The sequence below is a fragment of the Plectropomus leopardus genome, chromosome 11 (assembly GCF_008729295.1).
Source record: "Plectropomus leopardus isolate mb chromosome 11, YSFRI_Pleo_2.0, whole genome shotgun sequence".
NCBI lineage: Eukaryota > Metazoa > Chordata > Actinopteri > Perciformes > Serranidae > Plectropomus > Plectropomus leopardus.
The window spans coordinates 23,900,134-23,918,406 of NC_056473.1; the positions used below are offsets into that span (position 1 = coordinate 23,900,134).

The 18,273-nt window shown below is 38.8% G+C and overlaps 1 protein-coding gene across 1 annotated transcript in view; it reads right to left on the minus strand.

Annotated features, from left to right (window-relative positions):
• Positions 1-13,996, minus strand: part of pdhx (pyruvate dehydrogenase complex component X) — a 38,023-nt gene extending 24,027 nt beyond the window's left edge. Inside the window, exons 1-3 of the mRNA XM_042496914.1 lie at positions 13,853-13,996; positions 7,841-7,924; positions 5,064-5,164 (exon numbers count right to left, since the gene is read on the minus strand). Of these exons, the coding sequence (XP_042352848.1) occupies positions 5,064-5,164; positions 7,841-7,924; positions 13,853-13,988 (321 nt within the window). The 5' untranslated portion in view covers positions 13,989-13,996. The remainder of the gene's footprint in view (positions 1-5,063; positions 5,165-7,840; positions 7,925-13,852) is intronic.
• Positions 13,997-18,273: the final 4,277 nt, after the last annotated feature.

Sequence of the window (18,273 nt, forward strand, 5' to 3'; positions counted from 1 at the left end):
CAGCTGGCTCTCTTTCTTTGGTTCGTCCCTCACCTCTAAGGTTGAGAATTTATTTGTAGTGGTTCACCCTGAGGGAAATGTTGTCAAATATTTATTTATCTGCCCTTATTGTACTCTAGATCAGAGTTATTTAGGCAGTCGAATTGCATGTTTATCAGTAAACATGGAACTGAAATTTGTCGGTATGTTAATGACCAATTAACACCACAGTTAGCTTTACTGACAGAATGTGTAGTTGAGCAGCATAGATAAACTATTACCAAAAAGTACAATAACATTGCCTACAAGGCAAGTGCATCTCTCACATAAGTGGAAGTTTTGAAAACCATGATGCCATACAGTATGACGCACATTTTTCACACGAACTGAACTGAGAAAACCAAGAGTGGTTTCATGTTAAGGCCCGCCACTTTTAAGGTAGTACCACACACATATTACTGCACCCATAAAACTTAGGTGGATTCTCACAGTAAAATCATATGCACTTTTAACAATATGCATGGTGGGTAGTTGCATAAACAGATGCTTAGGAAACTAACTGTGGGGCTCAACACTGCCATCAAATGGCTATAGAACACACTGAGACCTACGGGAAGCATAAATAATGCTCAGACCAGCTTTTGAAATGGTTTAAATATTCTGAGGGGAATTTGCAAAGAATGGACAGTGAACTGTGCATCACTTGCAACAGCTATCTGCCCCCATCTGAAGGTCAGATTAAGAAAAGATTGATATAACATAAAAACACATAAAATATTGATACTGCAGCACACACAAGCCCATAAAAATTGGTAGCTCAGTGCAATTTAGCCTTTGTTCAGGTATGACTGCAATTACCCACGTGGCAAAATATAAATGTTTCCCTTTGAAAGTCGGAGGCTCAAATCAACAGGCAGAGATCCTCAGTTGACTGAGGTTGCATTAAGTCAAGCCACTGTTTTTCCAATGCAGTGTACTAATGGGGATGTTTTGGTCTCCAGATTTTGCTGTGGATTGAGTGGTCTTGACTTTCACTTCTCTATGCAGCTCTTGACATGCTACAGCAGCAAGAAGGGAAAGAGAGACCGCACCGCAGGGTGAAGAAGTGGTGAATTTATAGCTCACGGCAAGTTAATACGATTCAGTCTCTGGCTTTTGTTTGATATCTAGTGTCTGCAAAAGAAATGCTGCATATTTTTGACCTGCTGTTAGCGCCGTTAGCTTGGCAGCTGTCATACTGAATGTCCCACGGAGCCTATTCAGACTAAACTTTGTATTGAAAACAAAACGAATCAGTGAATATACGTTTGAACAGCCAAATCTGATTGGACTGCCATAATCCTGATTAGGGTACAGCCCTAGTTGTCTTTGCAGAACGAACATGGAAGGCAGAACAATGGCAGAGAGAAAAAGAAGACAGACCTTTTCAGACTACAAGCTAAAGGTCCTTACCCATGAGGTACAAAGGCATTCCTCAAAACCTAAGCAAAGTTATTTAAATTGGAAAGATACAAACTGTGATGCCACTTATAGATGCATTTCAGTTACCACCAACTCTCTAAAGAGACACTTAAAATATCACTGCATGTGTTCATTTCTGTGAATTGGACTGTTTTTGCAATGAGGCTCATTTTCATAGAAAGGGGCCAATTTTGCACCAAATGTATGCATATTACCTCATTTAAATATGCGCAAATAGCACAGGGGCACCAAGATGCTATTTGCTTGCCAGGTTTAAGGGTGCATTTCACACTTTGCGGGTGCTTTGAGAATTACACGGTTTCTTTTCATGAAATTTGTGCAGGATTAGCCACTGCAAAATCTGCACAATCCTTTTGTGAATTTGGCCCATCTATTTATTTGGCAATACTGGTTTCACATATGCTCAAAGAGGTGCTGCTGAGAAAAGTTATCAATAAAATCCCATCTTGTCAGCATGTCAAATTAGAAGAAACATTTAATCTTCACAACCTGTAAAAACTGCTTCTGCAATCACAGGGAGCGAGCATGGCATGACACTAAACCACATACTCAGGGCCAGATACAATTTTTTTATAAAATCTTAAATATTTTGTACAAGTATAGTTGGATTATTAACTTGTTACAATGTCATAAAGTAGGCTTAATTGTGCATACGTACCAGTTTGCAGCAAACAAAAATGTGTATGGTGTAATTACATTTTTCACATAAATGGATGACCACATCTAAGTAAAATAATTGGGTAATGTGTAAATTTCATCTTTGTGTCCTCACAGCCATCCTTTCCCTCATACTTAATGAAAATAGGTTCATAACTGGAAAGAAAGACATCGTGTTGGCCTAATCTGGTCTTCAGCCTTTTTCTATGGCAACATTCTTACCGTGAGAAGTCTAACAGATAGCAAATAGGGCTCTGAAGGGACCTCGCCAGAGCCTATCAGCTATGCTAATGATATTACAGTCAGACAGGACCATTTATGAGGTTTAACCTACTTATCTCCAAACTGTTATCAGCCAGCCATACAAGCCCCCTGAGAGTCCATACAGCTCAGTGATAAGCTTAGCTTAGACAGTCATCAACATTCCTTTTAATTTATTTTAATTAATATTGTTGGCTGATGTAGCTTTAAAGCTTGTGATGTAGACTCCATAAAATGTTATCATTCAAGGTTTGTCAGCAAGTTGTCACAGGGGCATTAGATCATGGTCAAACAGTGTACCATGGAAGCCATAAATCAACCCCTGAGTGTATAGTGTTTGAGTAGGTGTTAGTCTAGAAATAAACATAAAAAGAGAGAGAGATCTTGTTGAGGGAGTGAGACGGGGTCTGTCTCTGATCAATAGAGCATGACAGATATCGCACAAAGAGGATTGCAGCCCCATCCTTTGTCTCAGCAAAAACAGTCTGCCATTCCAATGTAATCTCATACTTAAAAAAAAAAAAAAAAAAAACCCACACACAATTGAAGCTGCAAATTACGAGTCAGCTCGTTCCTTCTGAGCATCATGTTTGCTGAGCTTTCTAACCGAATGCTGAATGGTTAGAAAGTGATTTACAGTGACAATTGATTTATAGGACACATAGCTGGTTATATTATTGATCCCTAATATGACATAGTGTGTGGTGATGAAGAGAGGAGGTGAAAGGGAATGATATATTGGAAACGGATATATTGGATGTGTTAGATATCTTCCTCAGTGTACCCATCTATTCATACATCTATCCATCAGTCCTCTCCGCCATGTAATTCATTATATCAATCACGAACATCCATAATCAACTATGTACTCATCGATACATTCCTAGACCAGTGTTCTCCATTTAAAGCTCAGTAGCATTCATCACATCAGAACACAGGGGAGCCATAGTATGTAACTGCAAACACATGCGTGTCATACATACTATGATTGATTGTACCCAGGGCTGACTTTCAGATTGAAACCCTCGGGTCAGGGTAGAGCAGCGCAGTAAGAGTATGATGACATACAGTAATCTGTGCTCCTACCACCAACATCCACATCCCAATGTGCGCAGAATATATCCCCTGCTCCTTACTCCCCCACCCCCACCCCCACAATAGCCATGGTTGGAAATTGGTAGAGGGCCATAGCAGTGCTTGACCCCTATAAATAACCCCTGTGGAGCACAGGAAGTTCCACATCTACTGCCGCCTGTCCAGGCATTTGGCCACAGGCAGGTAATTATGGTAGCCTCTAAATTAGAAACCGACTGGGTGCTTGGTGAGTCCCAATTACACTACTAAAGGGGGAATGCACTCTGGCCTAGACAAAGCGGATGCAACATTGTCAGTGTCATGTACGAGTGTACAAATCTCTGAAATATTGCCACTAGCTGTTGTTTTTCTTATTAATGATAAACATACTCTCTATCAGTGCGAGAGAGAGAGAGAGAGCTAAGGGGCTTATCTAATGCAGACCATCTTTCTCTGCCAGCTCCAGCTCTAAAGCCCCTACCCCCAATTCTTGGGTGGTTGCTATGGAAACTACCTCATCCCCTCACTAGCAAAGACAAGGATGGAGTGAGGGACTGTGAAAGAATGTAAGCAAGTGAAATGCAAGGAGATATAATCCTGTAGTTTCTGACACTCATCCATGCGGTAATTTATTTTTTTTTTAATTTCGCCATTTCTATGTTTGTGCATGTAGAAGCGAGTCTGTGTTGATCATGACCAATGCATCCGTGTGCTCATTTGTGATGTGCATCTGCTGGTAAAGACTGGCAGTGTATTTGTTTTTTATTTCTTCTGTTAAGGTTGTGCAAACAGACACATCAGCTAATTAAAACCTGTTCCACTGGGGCGTCGCCAGAATGTGAGCATGTCCGAAATTACATGGCAAGGGAGCACGTTGGGTTATTAAATGAGGCACTCTCTGTGACAAGGAGCAAGGGTGTTTGATTTAGTGCATGCAGGGACAAACACAGCAGCACTTTGCTGCCATCCCATCGGTTTTTAAAATAGGGAAGCTAAAAAAAAAAAAAAACAGAAATCTTTCTTGAACCACCGGGAAATCCTGCCCCTCCCTCCCACTTCTCTTTTCTCTTATCTAACTTCATAGATAAGTCAAAAAGCAAGATAAAAGATAAAACATCTTCATTGTTTTGTTCAGGGGGGACGAACATGTGGTGGAGTACTGATGAAAGAATGAAAGAAAACCAATCGCTCTGTCTTTGGCAGCCTAATAAATGCACCGCCAAAAAAGAGGGCGGGGGGGGGGGGTATTTGTCACTGAAGACACCTTGTCAAAGCTTTGCTGTCACCATGTAAGTACAGCAGATTTAACAAGCGCAGCCAATTAGCATAGGCAATGAGGGAACCATTTACACATAAATATTAACGGGTATTTTCTATGTGGTGATAAACTTATGTAAAACATAGCTATAATTACTTCAAAACGCTGACTTCACATAGTTTGAAGACATAATAAGAGTAAATTGAGGAACATAATTCAAAATCCTGGTGCTGCTGACACACTTAACTACACAGCATTTAACTACTCCTTCAACACATCAATTTCACAGTTAAGTATACCTGGATATCTAATCATCTCCTGGAAAGGTTTGTATGTGTTTTGGCTCACTCACCAATATCTTCGCCATGATACCATCATCATTAGATTCCATGGTAACAACAGCCTTGTCAGTCTCAATCTCACAAAGGGCATCACCAGCTGCCACTGCCTCACCTGCAAAAGCAAAAAAACACATCCAAGAATTTCAATATAACATAAAAAAAATATATTTCTAAAATAAAAAATGTAAGCAACTAATTTCCAAACATTCTCTTCATTATGAAGGGGTTTCTGACCTTAGTGAAAGTGCAAATGACTTATTTTAGCTATAATTGGGAAAGCATAAATCATGATCACCAGCAGCATGTTCAGAACAACTGCCTTTTGACTGGGGGCTTTGCACACACTGAGAACAAATTGGCTGCCATAATAATAAAAGAATTCCACTGAAGGGACACAAAGGTTATGTGAGTGAAATATCTGCTTGGGCTTTGGCCTACATATCAAACGAAGAACCTAATCAATGTTTCATGGGAAAGAATGAGAGATATGAAAATGCAGCGTGTCTGAAGGAAGGCAAGATCTTTGCCTTTCCTGGAATCCCAGTAGATTCCTCACTGGTCCACCTCGTGAGCAAGCTGGAATATATTAGCATCTGCTTAGCAGTGAAAGAGGATGTCAATTAGGAGCCACTGGTTCAGTTTTGCTATGCTCTTATATCCATTTTGTGCTACACCTGTTTTGTGTCACAACTCAAACAGGGCTTTCAATGACATATGGACATTGTTGTCTTCTTGGACAAAAAGATTAGCATAAGAAAAACTAATGGGGTCAGTCGTACAGCTCAGTTGTACAGGAAATGCTAGATAGAAATCAACAGTATGTTGTTGAAAATGAAGAATGTTTGGTTACAGAATTTCAGGATTTCCCCACACATTCATTTATTTGTGGCACCCTCGCTGCCACGTACTGATTTTTATATCTTTGGAACTGGACTTTCCCTCAGGAACGCTATTGGAATATACTGTATATACTATTCAGTTATGCATTGCACCGCAGTGCCTGAATGCAGAGTGTACTCTGGGCACAGGCAGAGCAGCAGAACAACAGGGGCAGTGAAAGTGAATCATTAATTGCACTGGGTCTATAAGTTTTCATTAATTCCTTTTCATCCATAAATCTGATCTGATCCGTTCTGTCTGCATTGATTGATCAATTATCTCCCTTTGCAGTAGAAACTTGCAAACTGCTGCTGAGGAAAAAATGAGTTCCACCTGAGTTGCATTCACAGACCCCCAAAGATTCTGAATTTAGAGAGGGGACACAGAATCTCAAAAAAGGAGCACACACAAAATAGGCGACTGCCACACATAGATTTTAAATCTGTGGGAAACACTGACAATTTAGCCCACAGCAATTTCTAGCATTTAGCATTTGCAGTCAGTCTATTTCATGTAGAGAGTCAAGAGAAGGTACAGGATGATTAAATCGTCTTTGTGATGTATATCCAATATACATTATAAAGATGGTATAAAGACGCAAGGAGGACGTAAGGTATATGACACAAAGGTCAAGAGGTCATGGATCTGACATCTGATCACATTTTTATCTTCGGGCTGAAAAAGCTGTAAGAGGTGCATCACCTAGGCTTGTAGCAAAGAATAATAAAACCAAGGACAGAACTTTGACAAAGAAGAAGGTCTCTTGTAAAACCTCACATTAATATCCCAATTTAAAAATGAAGTTTGTGGGATCTGTTTAAGGTAGAGAGATGTTTGGGAAGGAAAAAAAAGAAATAGGATGGGTCAAGGGAAAAAAGGATGTAGATGGGGATGGGTGAGGGGAAGGTTGAAAGAGCAGTATTGACGTTGGAAGCCCCTGAGAGCAAGCAGTAGTGGAGTCAAAATTGGATTTGTATGAGGCTTTAACACCGAATGACCCCAGGGGTTAGGTGTGATGTGCAACATTAAAGATTAAACAGGCGACCTCAAGCCTTTTCACCTCTGTGCTATACCACAAAGGCAATGGGCATAATAACAAAAAAGACATTATATGCAGACCAGAGCTATTTTAATGCACATATAAATCTGTCAAAACAAGATGTTGATATTATTTGTATGTTTTGAAGGAAGCCCAAAATATGGAAAAACAGCTGGTTTAATTATTCCAGCTTAATTATTTTAAATTCTAATTCAAGGAGCTATAAAATAGGTGTTCTACATTACAAAAAACACCTCAGCAAACAAAATTCCATTGTAGCACAATTAACATGACCATGATATAAAATAAGTGTTTTTTTTTCAAACGTCTCTTAAAACCCTTTGAGGAATTTAGGGGTAGGAAAGTAGCATCCTGAATGTGTTGTTCTTGTCACTGAGAATTTATCTTTCCTTTCTCTCTTGCACACACATGTACATATCTCACCCCAAGTCACAGAAGCACATGGCAACACAGTAAAGCAGCCAATCAGAATTCAGTATGCTGCCTCCTGATAGATGAGAGTGTGGCTTAGGCGCCTGGCTGAGCAGAGTTGCTAAGCAGTGATGAATAGTGACTGCCGAGTTTCTTTGAGCAAATTAGCCACCAAAGGCCCTCAGGTGCTTCCAGTGCTCAGTCCTTTGCCTTACAGAGCAATCTGATGTCATGGAGTAAATGATTACTGCTGCCCCTGGTCCATCGCTGTGAGGGAAAAGAAAAGCTAAGCTTTCTGATCTGATGAGCAGAGGGTGTGACTGTGAAAATTGCATAGGACTTAACAGTAGATTTACCAGGTTAGTTATAAGAAGTGAAGCAGAAAAGTGTTGCAATGAGACCTGGCAAATGAAGTCTTGTGTCATGTGTTTCTTTTACCTTCCTTCTTCAGCCATTTGACTATGTTTCCCTCCTCCATGGTGGGGGAAAGAGCGGGCATTTGCACCTTGAGTGGGCTGACACCTACAGGATGGAAAGAGAACATGCATCAAGGCTCATCAGACTTAACTACATCAGAAATATTCCCATCAAAAACAGAGTTAAAATTTTTCTACAGCCCGTGCTTTCAGCATCAAATAGGCTGTGTGAGTGTCAAAATAAATCAAGGAACATGCCCAGAAATAGCAGTGTTTGGCTGTGAGCCCTCAGGGGTTCCAACATGTTCATCTCGGCAGCAGGGCACAGGAAGTGACAGTGGCACTATGACTGCAAAATGCTGCGGGTCATTTGTGTAATTGTGATCCTTGCTGACACCACACAAGAGGCTGCAAAGGCGCACGGACTCTTTCAGGCCTGTGAGCGACCATCCACCCCCCCCCCCCCACTGTCACCAGCTGCAGTCACTCAGAAGGTCAGGGTTCAACTGGCTCACAGCACTGTGGTGGACAGTGGGGCTCCTCGCTGCCAGAGGCATCACTTGCTGAAGTTTCTTGAGGATGTTTCACCTCTCATTCAAGAGGCTTCTTTAGTTCTAACAGACCGGTCAGGCCTTAAACCCTGTGTGGGTGCGAAGCCTCACGCAGTCAACAGTCGACTCTCAACTCTGAGGGTTCACAGCAGGCTGTTTGAACTGAAGTAGCCTCTTGGATGAGAGGTGAAAAGTCATCAAGAAACTCAAGAAAGAAGCAAATACAACTGCCTGATATATAGCACTTATAACTACCAAGGTATGGAAGACTAAGAATCTTCATCAATATTAACATTAAGAGACTGAAAGAAAGCTCAGCTGGTGCCAGTGTATCACTACTGAGGAAAACGATTATCGAAACCGTTTAAAATAATCAGAGACAGAAAAAATGTAAATAGATAAGGCAGAGGAAAAGGAATATGTGAAAGGGTTTTTCTTTTTTTTTAATTTGATGTGACCTGAACAGTTCAAATAGAACCCATAAGACCAAATCCTTGAGGTATGATGAAATGAAATAAAATACCTGCAATAAACATACAATAAAACATGTTGCACTATCTTCACAAGTCTTCCAATTTTGCAGTGATTATCTATACAATACAATCAACAAAAAATCAAAAATCCTGAAATCTGGTCCTATCAGCCCATCAGTGTTCCCTCCATGTTTATATGTATCGCAACATAACACATTTTATCCAATCTATTTCAAATTAGAAGAAAGTCTGCTTTATTCAAAGAATGTCAAAGAGAAACAGTTAAAAGCCTCTATAGAGGCCATATAGGATTTGCCTCGTGACAATTAACTATCATCCCATAAATGTTGAAATTCACTGCCGTCTCTGGTCGTGCTGTGTGCTGCTGCCATCTGCTGGATATATGGCAATGTCACAAAATATGTGTGCATGTGCAAGGAAGGCTGGTATATTACAATAGTATAACAATGTTTGTTACATCGCCATTTATATTTTACTTCAAAATCCTGAAAATCAAGAATATCATCAAGGCGTTTTTAGGCCTGTTTATTTTTTTGTGTGTGTGTTGTGTGTGAGTGTTTATGTGAGTGTGAGTGTGTGCGTTTCTAAAGAACAATCCACTTGACTTTTTCAGTAGGTAACTGTTTTGGGTCCTTCATATTAACATATTGAGTCAAACACACAGATTTAGCGTAAATCACCTGTGTGTGTGTGTGTGTGTGTGTGTGTGTGTGTGTGTGTGTGTGTGCTTTCATAAGTAATAGACTGTTTTCTTGGCAGTGATTCTGTCATAACAAGCGAAACACACATGCAATTAAAAACATGAATGACAACTAATGATGGCTACATTTCATTTAGGTGTGCCAGTTCCAAGAACCACTCGACTGTGCATGCTTGCTTGCTTACTGGCACAGTTTGAAATGGAGCCATCATTAATGTGATTAGTTACACCAGTGCTTTGTCTGCTATTACATGTCAAACTGTCAGCAGTAAAAAAGATCTGTTAGCTACTAAAATCAAAAGCAGCACATAATCAGTCCAAAAAATCATAAATAAATGCCATATTTGAAAGAAAACCTCTTTAAGAGTCACACAGCTGCTCTTGATTCTCAACATTCCCCTCACATTTTGCTTTAGTTTCTTCCAACGACCAATTATTTCTGCCCTGGACCCTTTCCCTGTGCCTATTACTGCTGGTGAGTAATGGCCACCTGCCAAGCAGTAAGTTGATTGGCCCTCCCCCTAAAACTCAAGTAATAAACTGCTAAATGGTGTTAAATAGCTGATAAGTAGCTATTCCAATATTATTTCTGGATATATAAAACAGTCTCTATATGTAGATAGTTTTATGCAACTGTCCATTGCTTCCCAAACTTCATCTACATCATTTACACACTTTATTTAATACAGCAGCGACATGCAGCCTAGTGTAAATTACCAAGACAAGAACAGCAGGTGAGATGACTAAATGATCTGTCTTAAATTCTGTCAACGTCATCCATCTCAGTTATGTTGCACAAGTATTACTATGCCCAGCATAGTCTCATTAATTTTCTAGATAAATGTATATTAGTTTGATTGTTGGATTCAATACGACTTTTTCAACAGAGGGAATTCTGAATGTCACAGTTATTAAAAAACAGGTGTAAATCATAAAATGAATAGTAACACTGTGATTCCCTACCACGACAATGCTGTGAAAAAGGCATTTAACTGTTGGACATGTACCTCTTTGGTCAAATATTTTCTAAATAAGACCATTTTAAAAAAGTGGGTGAATTCCTGCATGTTTGAGAAACAACAGGTGGGATCAACAGACAGATGTCATAAAGAGAGACGGATGTTTTGGTAACACAGCCTGCATTGATAGAGCTTTCTGAGAAAGAAAATCAAAATGTAAATAACATCAGAGGCTTCTAGTACAACTTGGCTTGTGGCGCCTGTAACCCACAGCTTTGTCGCATTCCAAAAAGGATGCTGCCGTCAAAGCTAACAGAGTTGAGACAAACCAAAACAAACAACTTGATATTCCTGTTTGGTGACAGTTCGTGTCCACTACAGTTTAACTCCAACAAGGTTCGATAGACCTTTCTCACAACAGACATTTTTACTGGTCATAGTGGGGAAAGCACAGGTGTATTTATGAACTCTTTGAAACTTGAGGAAATTAACCAGATTTCTTTCAAAAATACAGGAACAAGGCAATGAGTAACTTAAGAAGAAATGACTCCTAAATTAGCTAGAAATTAGTAAATAAGAAAATTACCTGAAAAATAGAAATCAAAATCAAACCAAAACAAACAAAAAGAAGAAAAGAAAAACAAATTTTAAAAAAACAAGGAAATTACCTTGAATAAGTGCTTAAGATGCCTTATAATCTTGTAACACAATTTTAAATATGCATTTATATAAATATAGTTTTTAATAGCTTTTTTTCTTGATTTTCCTAGACAAAAAAATGTTTTCTAAATCTACACATTTCTTGCAATTTGTGGAACATGTCTTACCTACTTACCAATTTTCTCAGGGTTTAAAGGGTTAAATACTTGTGAAAGGTGAAAGCAGCACTAAAAAAGTGATGTTGCACCAGGTTTCAAAGGGTTAACATTAACAGTAGCTGCATTTCACATAGAGGAGACCTGGTATTGGGTGAAGTCAGGCAATTTGTGACACTTTTTGGTAGATTACAGAGAACCACCTAGAACGCTACAGACTATCTGAAGTGTTACTTGTAAAACTTGCTATGGTTCTATGCCATATTTCTATAAATAAAATATGTTATTAAAACATTTTAGAAGCTTTGGATCTTCAGACACATCAAGACCCCCCACATCATTTTGATGACATGTTCAGGTAAAATGGGACAGCTAGTAAGGCAAAATAGGACAGTCATGTTTGTTTTGTTTTGTTATTTTTTTAATGTTCAAATCAATTTATTAGTTCAGTCATTAAATCATTCACATAACCTGTGGCTACGCATTCAAAAAAGATATTTTCCCTGTTCTTTGCTGCTTGTTTCCTTGTTGTCATATCATCTAAAAATGACGTGTGTGATTACATGTGTGTGAAAATGATGGCTAATTCTGGACTCTTGTGGCTGACATGGACTCACTGCATCATCTTAAATACCTTTTAAGAGACAAAAATACTAAAACGTTTGAAATATGACAAGGAGGCAAACAATGTCATAAGTCATGATTTTATGGCACCTGGTAGCCTGAAAACATGCCGATTACACATTTGAAAAATATCCCTTTTTAGCTCAGTTTTTTGTCCCATTATATTATAAGCATTATATTCTCAGTCAAAACCCTTTCCCATAAAAAGTACAGTTTAATGTTAAAATATTTTGATTTTAAGTTAAACAGTTCATAAAATGCAACATCCTACAACCATTTTTCATTCTTATATTGTTTTTGCTGTAGTACTTTACTAACTAACATGAGATAATCAACATGCCACATGGCTTTCCTGACAAATTCTAGGACCAGTGACTTTTTGACTCTTTGCTTTGCAAATCACAGATCAATAAAAACATTAATATATAAAGAACATTTGTAGTAACAATAAAGTAACACATTTGACTGGCTGCTCATATGTAAAGAGCCCAAGTTGAAAACCTTATTACCTTTCCTCTCTTCATCCAGACTCGTCAAACTTTCAAAATTATTAACGATTAAATTTAGTACAAGTTTAATACATTATACATAGCAGAGGAATTTCTCAGATTGAGGATATTGTGGGCTTAGCCCGACCTCTGTAGGGGGGTCCGAAGGGACCTCCTTTATGATGAACAAGCTCTATTTTGATGTTTTTTTTTATGCACCCTGGCATCTTATTTACCCTGAAAAAACATTTCTAAAACTTAAACTATAAATTGTGAAATTTGAAATTTTAGTAGTTGGAGTAGTTAGATATGGAATAAATGCTCTAACTGAAAAAAATGACTAGAGTTGGAGAAATAATATATATATCCATCCAAAGTGGAAGAATCAAACTAAATACATTTGATGAAGTGTAAGTATGGAAATATTATTAGATCTAAGGCTTTTTATTAGTATTATTATTTGTAATATATGGAAGAGTAAGAGCTGGTACAAAAAAGGGGAAACACTTCAAATAATACGTTAAGCACTGGGAAGGGAGTTCAGTTTTTGTTTGTTTTTTGACTTAGAGGAGGGTTATACAACTTTAAATTGTTTTATATTTATTTTACTGCTGATTTTTTTAACAGAAAAAAACATGACTTCCAAACCCACATGCCTACCAAAACTCAAATCACCAAAATTGCACTATTTATCACAGCCAGAAGATGTAAATCCTTAACATATCGAAATTATCGTTGGATTTTCATTTCTCTGACATGATCCTCGGACAAACAGGCCGAATAACACCACACACAGATGTGTCTGTTTCAGTTTGGTAGAGCCAGACTCTCCTCACAATTTATCATCTCACAATGTCAATACCCCCATCATTTAACGTTAGGCTGGCTTTACACTAGTTGCAGGTAAATGTTTGCATTTTAACAATTACCCTAAATAGCTGAAACATGATTTGTCTCATGCAACACGATCCCATAGCTTATTTCGAAAATTAGCTAGCTAGATTGCTGTTTCCCCCCCTCCATCCGTGTGTACTCGCTAAATAATGTCAAGTGGAGGTGTAACGTTAATTATAAGTACATTTGCGTCATTGTAATTCGTGTTGACCGGACGTGTTTTGTCGTTTTGGGTTTCTGTTTTCCTTCTGGCACCGACCGCTGAGCTACTTCATTTCATAGCGGCTGTCATGGAGAAAAACTATCGTTGCATTCCCGTGTTTTAGGGCCAAATAAAACCCTTCATATTCAGGCTGAAGTGCATAACATCAATGTCATTAATCATCATGCTATTAAAAATGATAATGAAGTAACCTTTAGGCGATTAAAGGGAGCAGAAAACGATGATAGCAAATGTCAGCGGCTGCTAGCACAGAAAAGACACCTTATAATACATTGTCAACACTCACCGAGGATCCACGGAGACCGAAAGAAGTGTCTGACATGCTCCTGCCACGGTTGAGTTGCCCAAAGACATTTATTAAAATGAGATAATTTAAGGCCAAATAAAATCCCTTGACGACCCAGACGTAAGGAGGCCGCCATGTTGTCGTCCTCCGTCGCAGAAGTGCCCCTACAAATGCCTGCCGGAAAAAACAGCGGGGAGGGGGGGATGGGAAGTGTAAGTCAAATATCAGAGTTAATTTTGTGAGAATTATTATCTGTATAAAACTTTTAAAGTGTGCCATGATTTGTCACATATATTGTTTCAACCAAAAATGCACTGGTTGTATATTCAGAGACAAATGAGCAGGCTAAAAATAAGTTACTGTTTAAGGTCCTTCGAGGGCCTTTATGTTGTTGCTCGCCTGCGTTTAAACTTGGTCGAAATCCCACTGTGCAATGATTTACTGACCTCTGCTGGAGATAATATGAAGTGACTATCCTGTACAAAATAGTTCCGTGTTATATGATAACAAAATACCCCAGTGGTAGGCCTACTTTCACGGCTTCTGTTAGCAGGCCTCAGGTTTGCAGGGGTTTGTTCCACAGGATCATAGAAACTAAAAGCTGCTTTGCCTTGCTTGGTTTTGATACTGGGAATGCTGATTAAACCTGTTTCAGATGACCTGATAGGGCTGGATGCTTTGTAGCATACAGGTATATCAGGAATGAATTTAGGCCCATTTAGGACCATTCAGTGCATTATAGACAAGGGATTTTAAAATCTATCCTTTGACACACAGAAACACAGTGCAGTAATTCAAGAGCTGGTGTAACGTGCCTCACCTTCTTGGTGTTAGCATGGACTCTGGTAGCAGCATTTTGGATGAGCTGCAGCTGTTGATTTTTACTAAGACCTATGAAGACACCATTGCAGTAGTTTAGCCTGCTAAAAATAAATGCATTAACAAGTTTTTCTGTATCTTGTTTAGACAGAAATCCTTAAATTCTTGCAAAGCTGTGTGTCATCAGCAGAAGTATGGTAGGAGATATTATAATATTCCATAATCTGAGCAAGAGGGAGCATGTAAATGATGAATGAGGATTTTTGTTTGCCCAGATTTAAAATTAAAACCAGCTGATTAAAAATAGTCCCTGTCTTTTAAATTGTTTTATTTACCGTGGCTTAAGGAGGAGGACAATCAAATCAATCAATACACAGCTTACTGCTCTCTGAATCCATGAATACAGACTCCTTCACTTCTAAAAACATCCATTTAGGATTCATTTTGAGATAAAACATCATCATCATCATCATCATCATTGTTTTAAAGTTTTATATACAGCACATAATGCTGTTATGGTAAATATTTCCCACTCTGGAATGCACTGACATTATTTCCCTTTCCTAAATAAATATATCAAAAAAAAAAATACCAATGCCAGGAAATGTTGATGCGTCTATATATAAGAAAGAAGTATTGTTACATCTTAATATAACATGCTTTGTTGTTGTTGTTGTTTTGTCATTGTTGGAATAAGATTAAAATTTAGGTCAAGATGTGCAATTACTCTGATGTGATATGTATATTTAAAAGAAATACAGATACATGTGATGTTTCATTTAATTTTTCACATACAATAGAACCACGTGACAACATGAGCATACATGTCAGTTTTGTTTGTGACAGTGTGTCAAACAAGAAAATTATTGGTTGAATTGATGATCCAAAGTGCATAGGAAAACAAACATTAATGGAAAGTCTGAAAAACTGAGCAGGAAATTAAATCATAACAAGACGCACTTGCATTGTCATGAATGCTTCCTTGTACTTTTGTCTCATCAAAAATGCAGACCTGACTGTTAATGACTCTTCATTACTGTTTTTATGAGCACTGTGACACCAGGGCTGGTCTTTGTGCCATGCAGAAGGAGTGGTTTGACTGTATGTTAGCATGTGTTATTTTTTCTTACATAAGATACTAAAGCAGTGTGTTATTTCTAACTGGGCAGTAAACTGTGATACAATCCTCCCCCACCTAAAAAAAGTTAAGCTGCATCAGTGACGCAGTGCTAATCTGTCCAGCTCACAGTTTGGGCTGAATGCCTCACAGGGCCATTTGAGTGTGAAGAGAAAATGATAAGGGGCCTGATAAGCTGGGGCTGTGTATCTGCCGAGAGAACACAATAGCCCCACTGAGCAGGCATGGGACACAGACACAAAATCCCAGCTGGCTGTCTTTATGTCCATGCTCTGCCTATCTTTCATCACTTCCCTGTTCTTCCTCCAGCATCTATCTGATTGAATTAATGCACTCCCTTTAAAATAATAAAATAGCCCTTGCGTGGCTCATTCAAATCTGAAAATATTTTTCTGACAATAAGAGATAAAGACACTTGTGGACAGATATTGCATACTGTTTTAAGGCAAAATAAAGATAGCCATTGTTACATCTGTGCAGCCTGGTGTGACACTCAGTGTGGGAGACACATAGATCTTTACCTACATTTTGTTGTCATCTTCAGACAGTTGCACTATTCTTATCATAGTAGATGATGTGCGATGAAACCACTCATTGCTAAAGTGAGTCACACGGATTAAATATCTCTTCCCAGCTGCATTTGTCTGTTTTTTGTTCCTTCCTGGATCAATTACAACCGGTTTGGGTGCATGTTTACCCTACGTGACATTGCATGCCGGCATGCCACGAGCACACTACAACCAGGTGTTGTAAATACTTGTTACGCTGGTTTAAAGGTGCTTTCCCAAATGGCACAATATCTTACCCAACGTACGTCTGATTCTTAAGAACCAGTGAAGTCACACGACTCAGTGATTCACACGCAAAACCCCCCACATTTTACTATCACTGCGTATAAAAGGCCACTGATGTCTGATTTGAATCAGATGTGAATGGCAGTCATGGCTTTCTCAAACATTGAGGGTATGTAAAGCCTAAGTTTGCATTCACAGGGCAAGTCTGTTAGGAAAATCAAGCTCTTGTCTGTCTGTGCTGCAGGGGTTAGATCAGTCTAGACAATTTGCCTAACGGTTTACTAATCTTCACTCGCATCAAACGTGTCCCCCTATCACAGCTCTCAGCAGCATCCACATTATTTAGAAGTGAAACTGAGATCACATTTCAGTTGTCTCTATGTGCCTCTGGTGATCCATCTCTTTTGTGTGATATTAATGCTCACATACAGTGCATTAAGTCTTATAGTTTGGAAATCAAAATAAATAAAGCGTCCAAGGTAAAAAATACACAAATCTTATTCATTATGCTTCACCTCATTTGTTTGTGGCTGCAACAGTTTTGCAATTTGCTTCTAAGCTCTCTGCTATATTGTCATTATTTAAGGATGTAAAACACATGCCACTTGTAATCATAACTTTTATTGTAGGGAATCATTGGCTCATTTTGTGTACATTTCAAATTAAAAGTGCCCAATATGGGCCATGATAAGTGCTGCTTCAGAGAAACAACAAAGTGTGATTTTATGTAACAACAAAGACTCTAAACAATGGAATATGATGGATGTGCACTTCAATTCGCATGGCTTGCTTGTTTCATGTACGGCAATACAACAATGGCAATCAGTAGCTATTATCTCAACCCAATCAGGAGCAGTCACTGGCTATATCATCTCTCTGCTCGCAATTTTCTTATTTCATCCAGTCGTCAATGGGAAACAAAATTACTGCAAACTCCTGTAATCAGAGACAGTTTCCTGCTGCCAGGAAGAAATGCTCTGTTAGCGCCTCCATCAGATCTGACACTAGAAGATTGATGTCTACCTCGTGATAATGACGTGGTATAATTTTCTTCCAGCTCCCATCATGACAGTGTTGGTTAGTGACACTAATGTGTGTGTGAGAGCTGGGCGACAAAGAGCGGTGGTGGTGCAGTGGGCAAATTTTGAAGCAGTCAGGAGAGATAATAACTGAACACAGTGTCAATCAATGCCACGCTATGTAAAGAAGGGTTACATAAGCCAGATAAATCAGAGTGAAGATTAGACCAAAATTTGCTTGTGAACACAGACCAAAGAATGGAGCCTTATATTCGCACTGCTTTTATCTTGTTGGCCATCGCGGTCCAGTCATTTTGTCTCCTGCCACCAGCTGGGGAACGTGCCGATGAGCAATTAACTACGTGGCATTTCACACAGTCAACTGCACTATCTCTGAGTGCACGGCTTTTAAAAGTCAAGCTTGTAACATATCCAATGGGAATAAGGCTTAAATCTAAAGTCACACTCTGTGGGTAGACAAAAACAACTGCAATTTGGGTGGTAGCTTGAATTAAAAATGTTGATTGATATGATTTATCAGATTAATATGACTTTGTTTCATAACAATTAAAAGTCACAGATATGGCCCTCTTCTTGATGTAAAGCATACCAACCAAATTGTGCACATGGAGTCCTGAAAGATAACTTTCA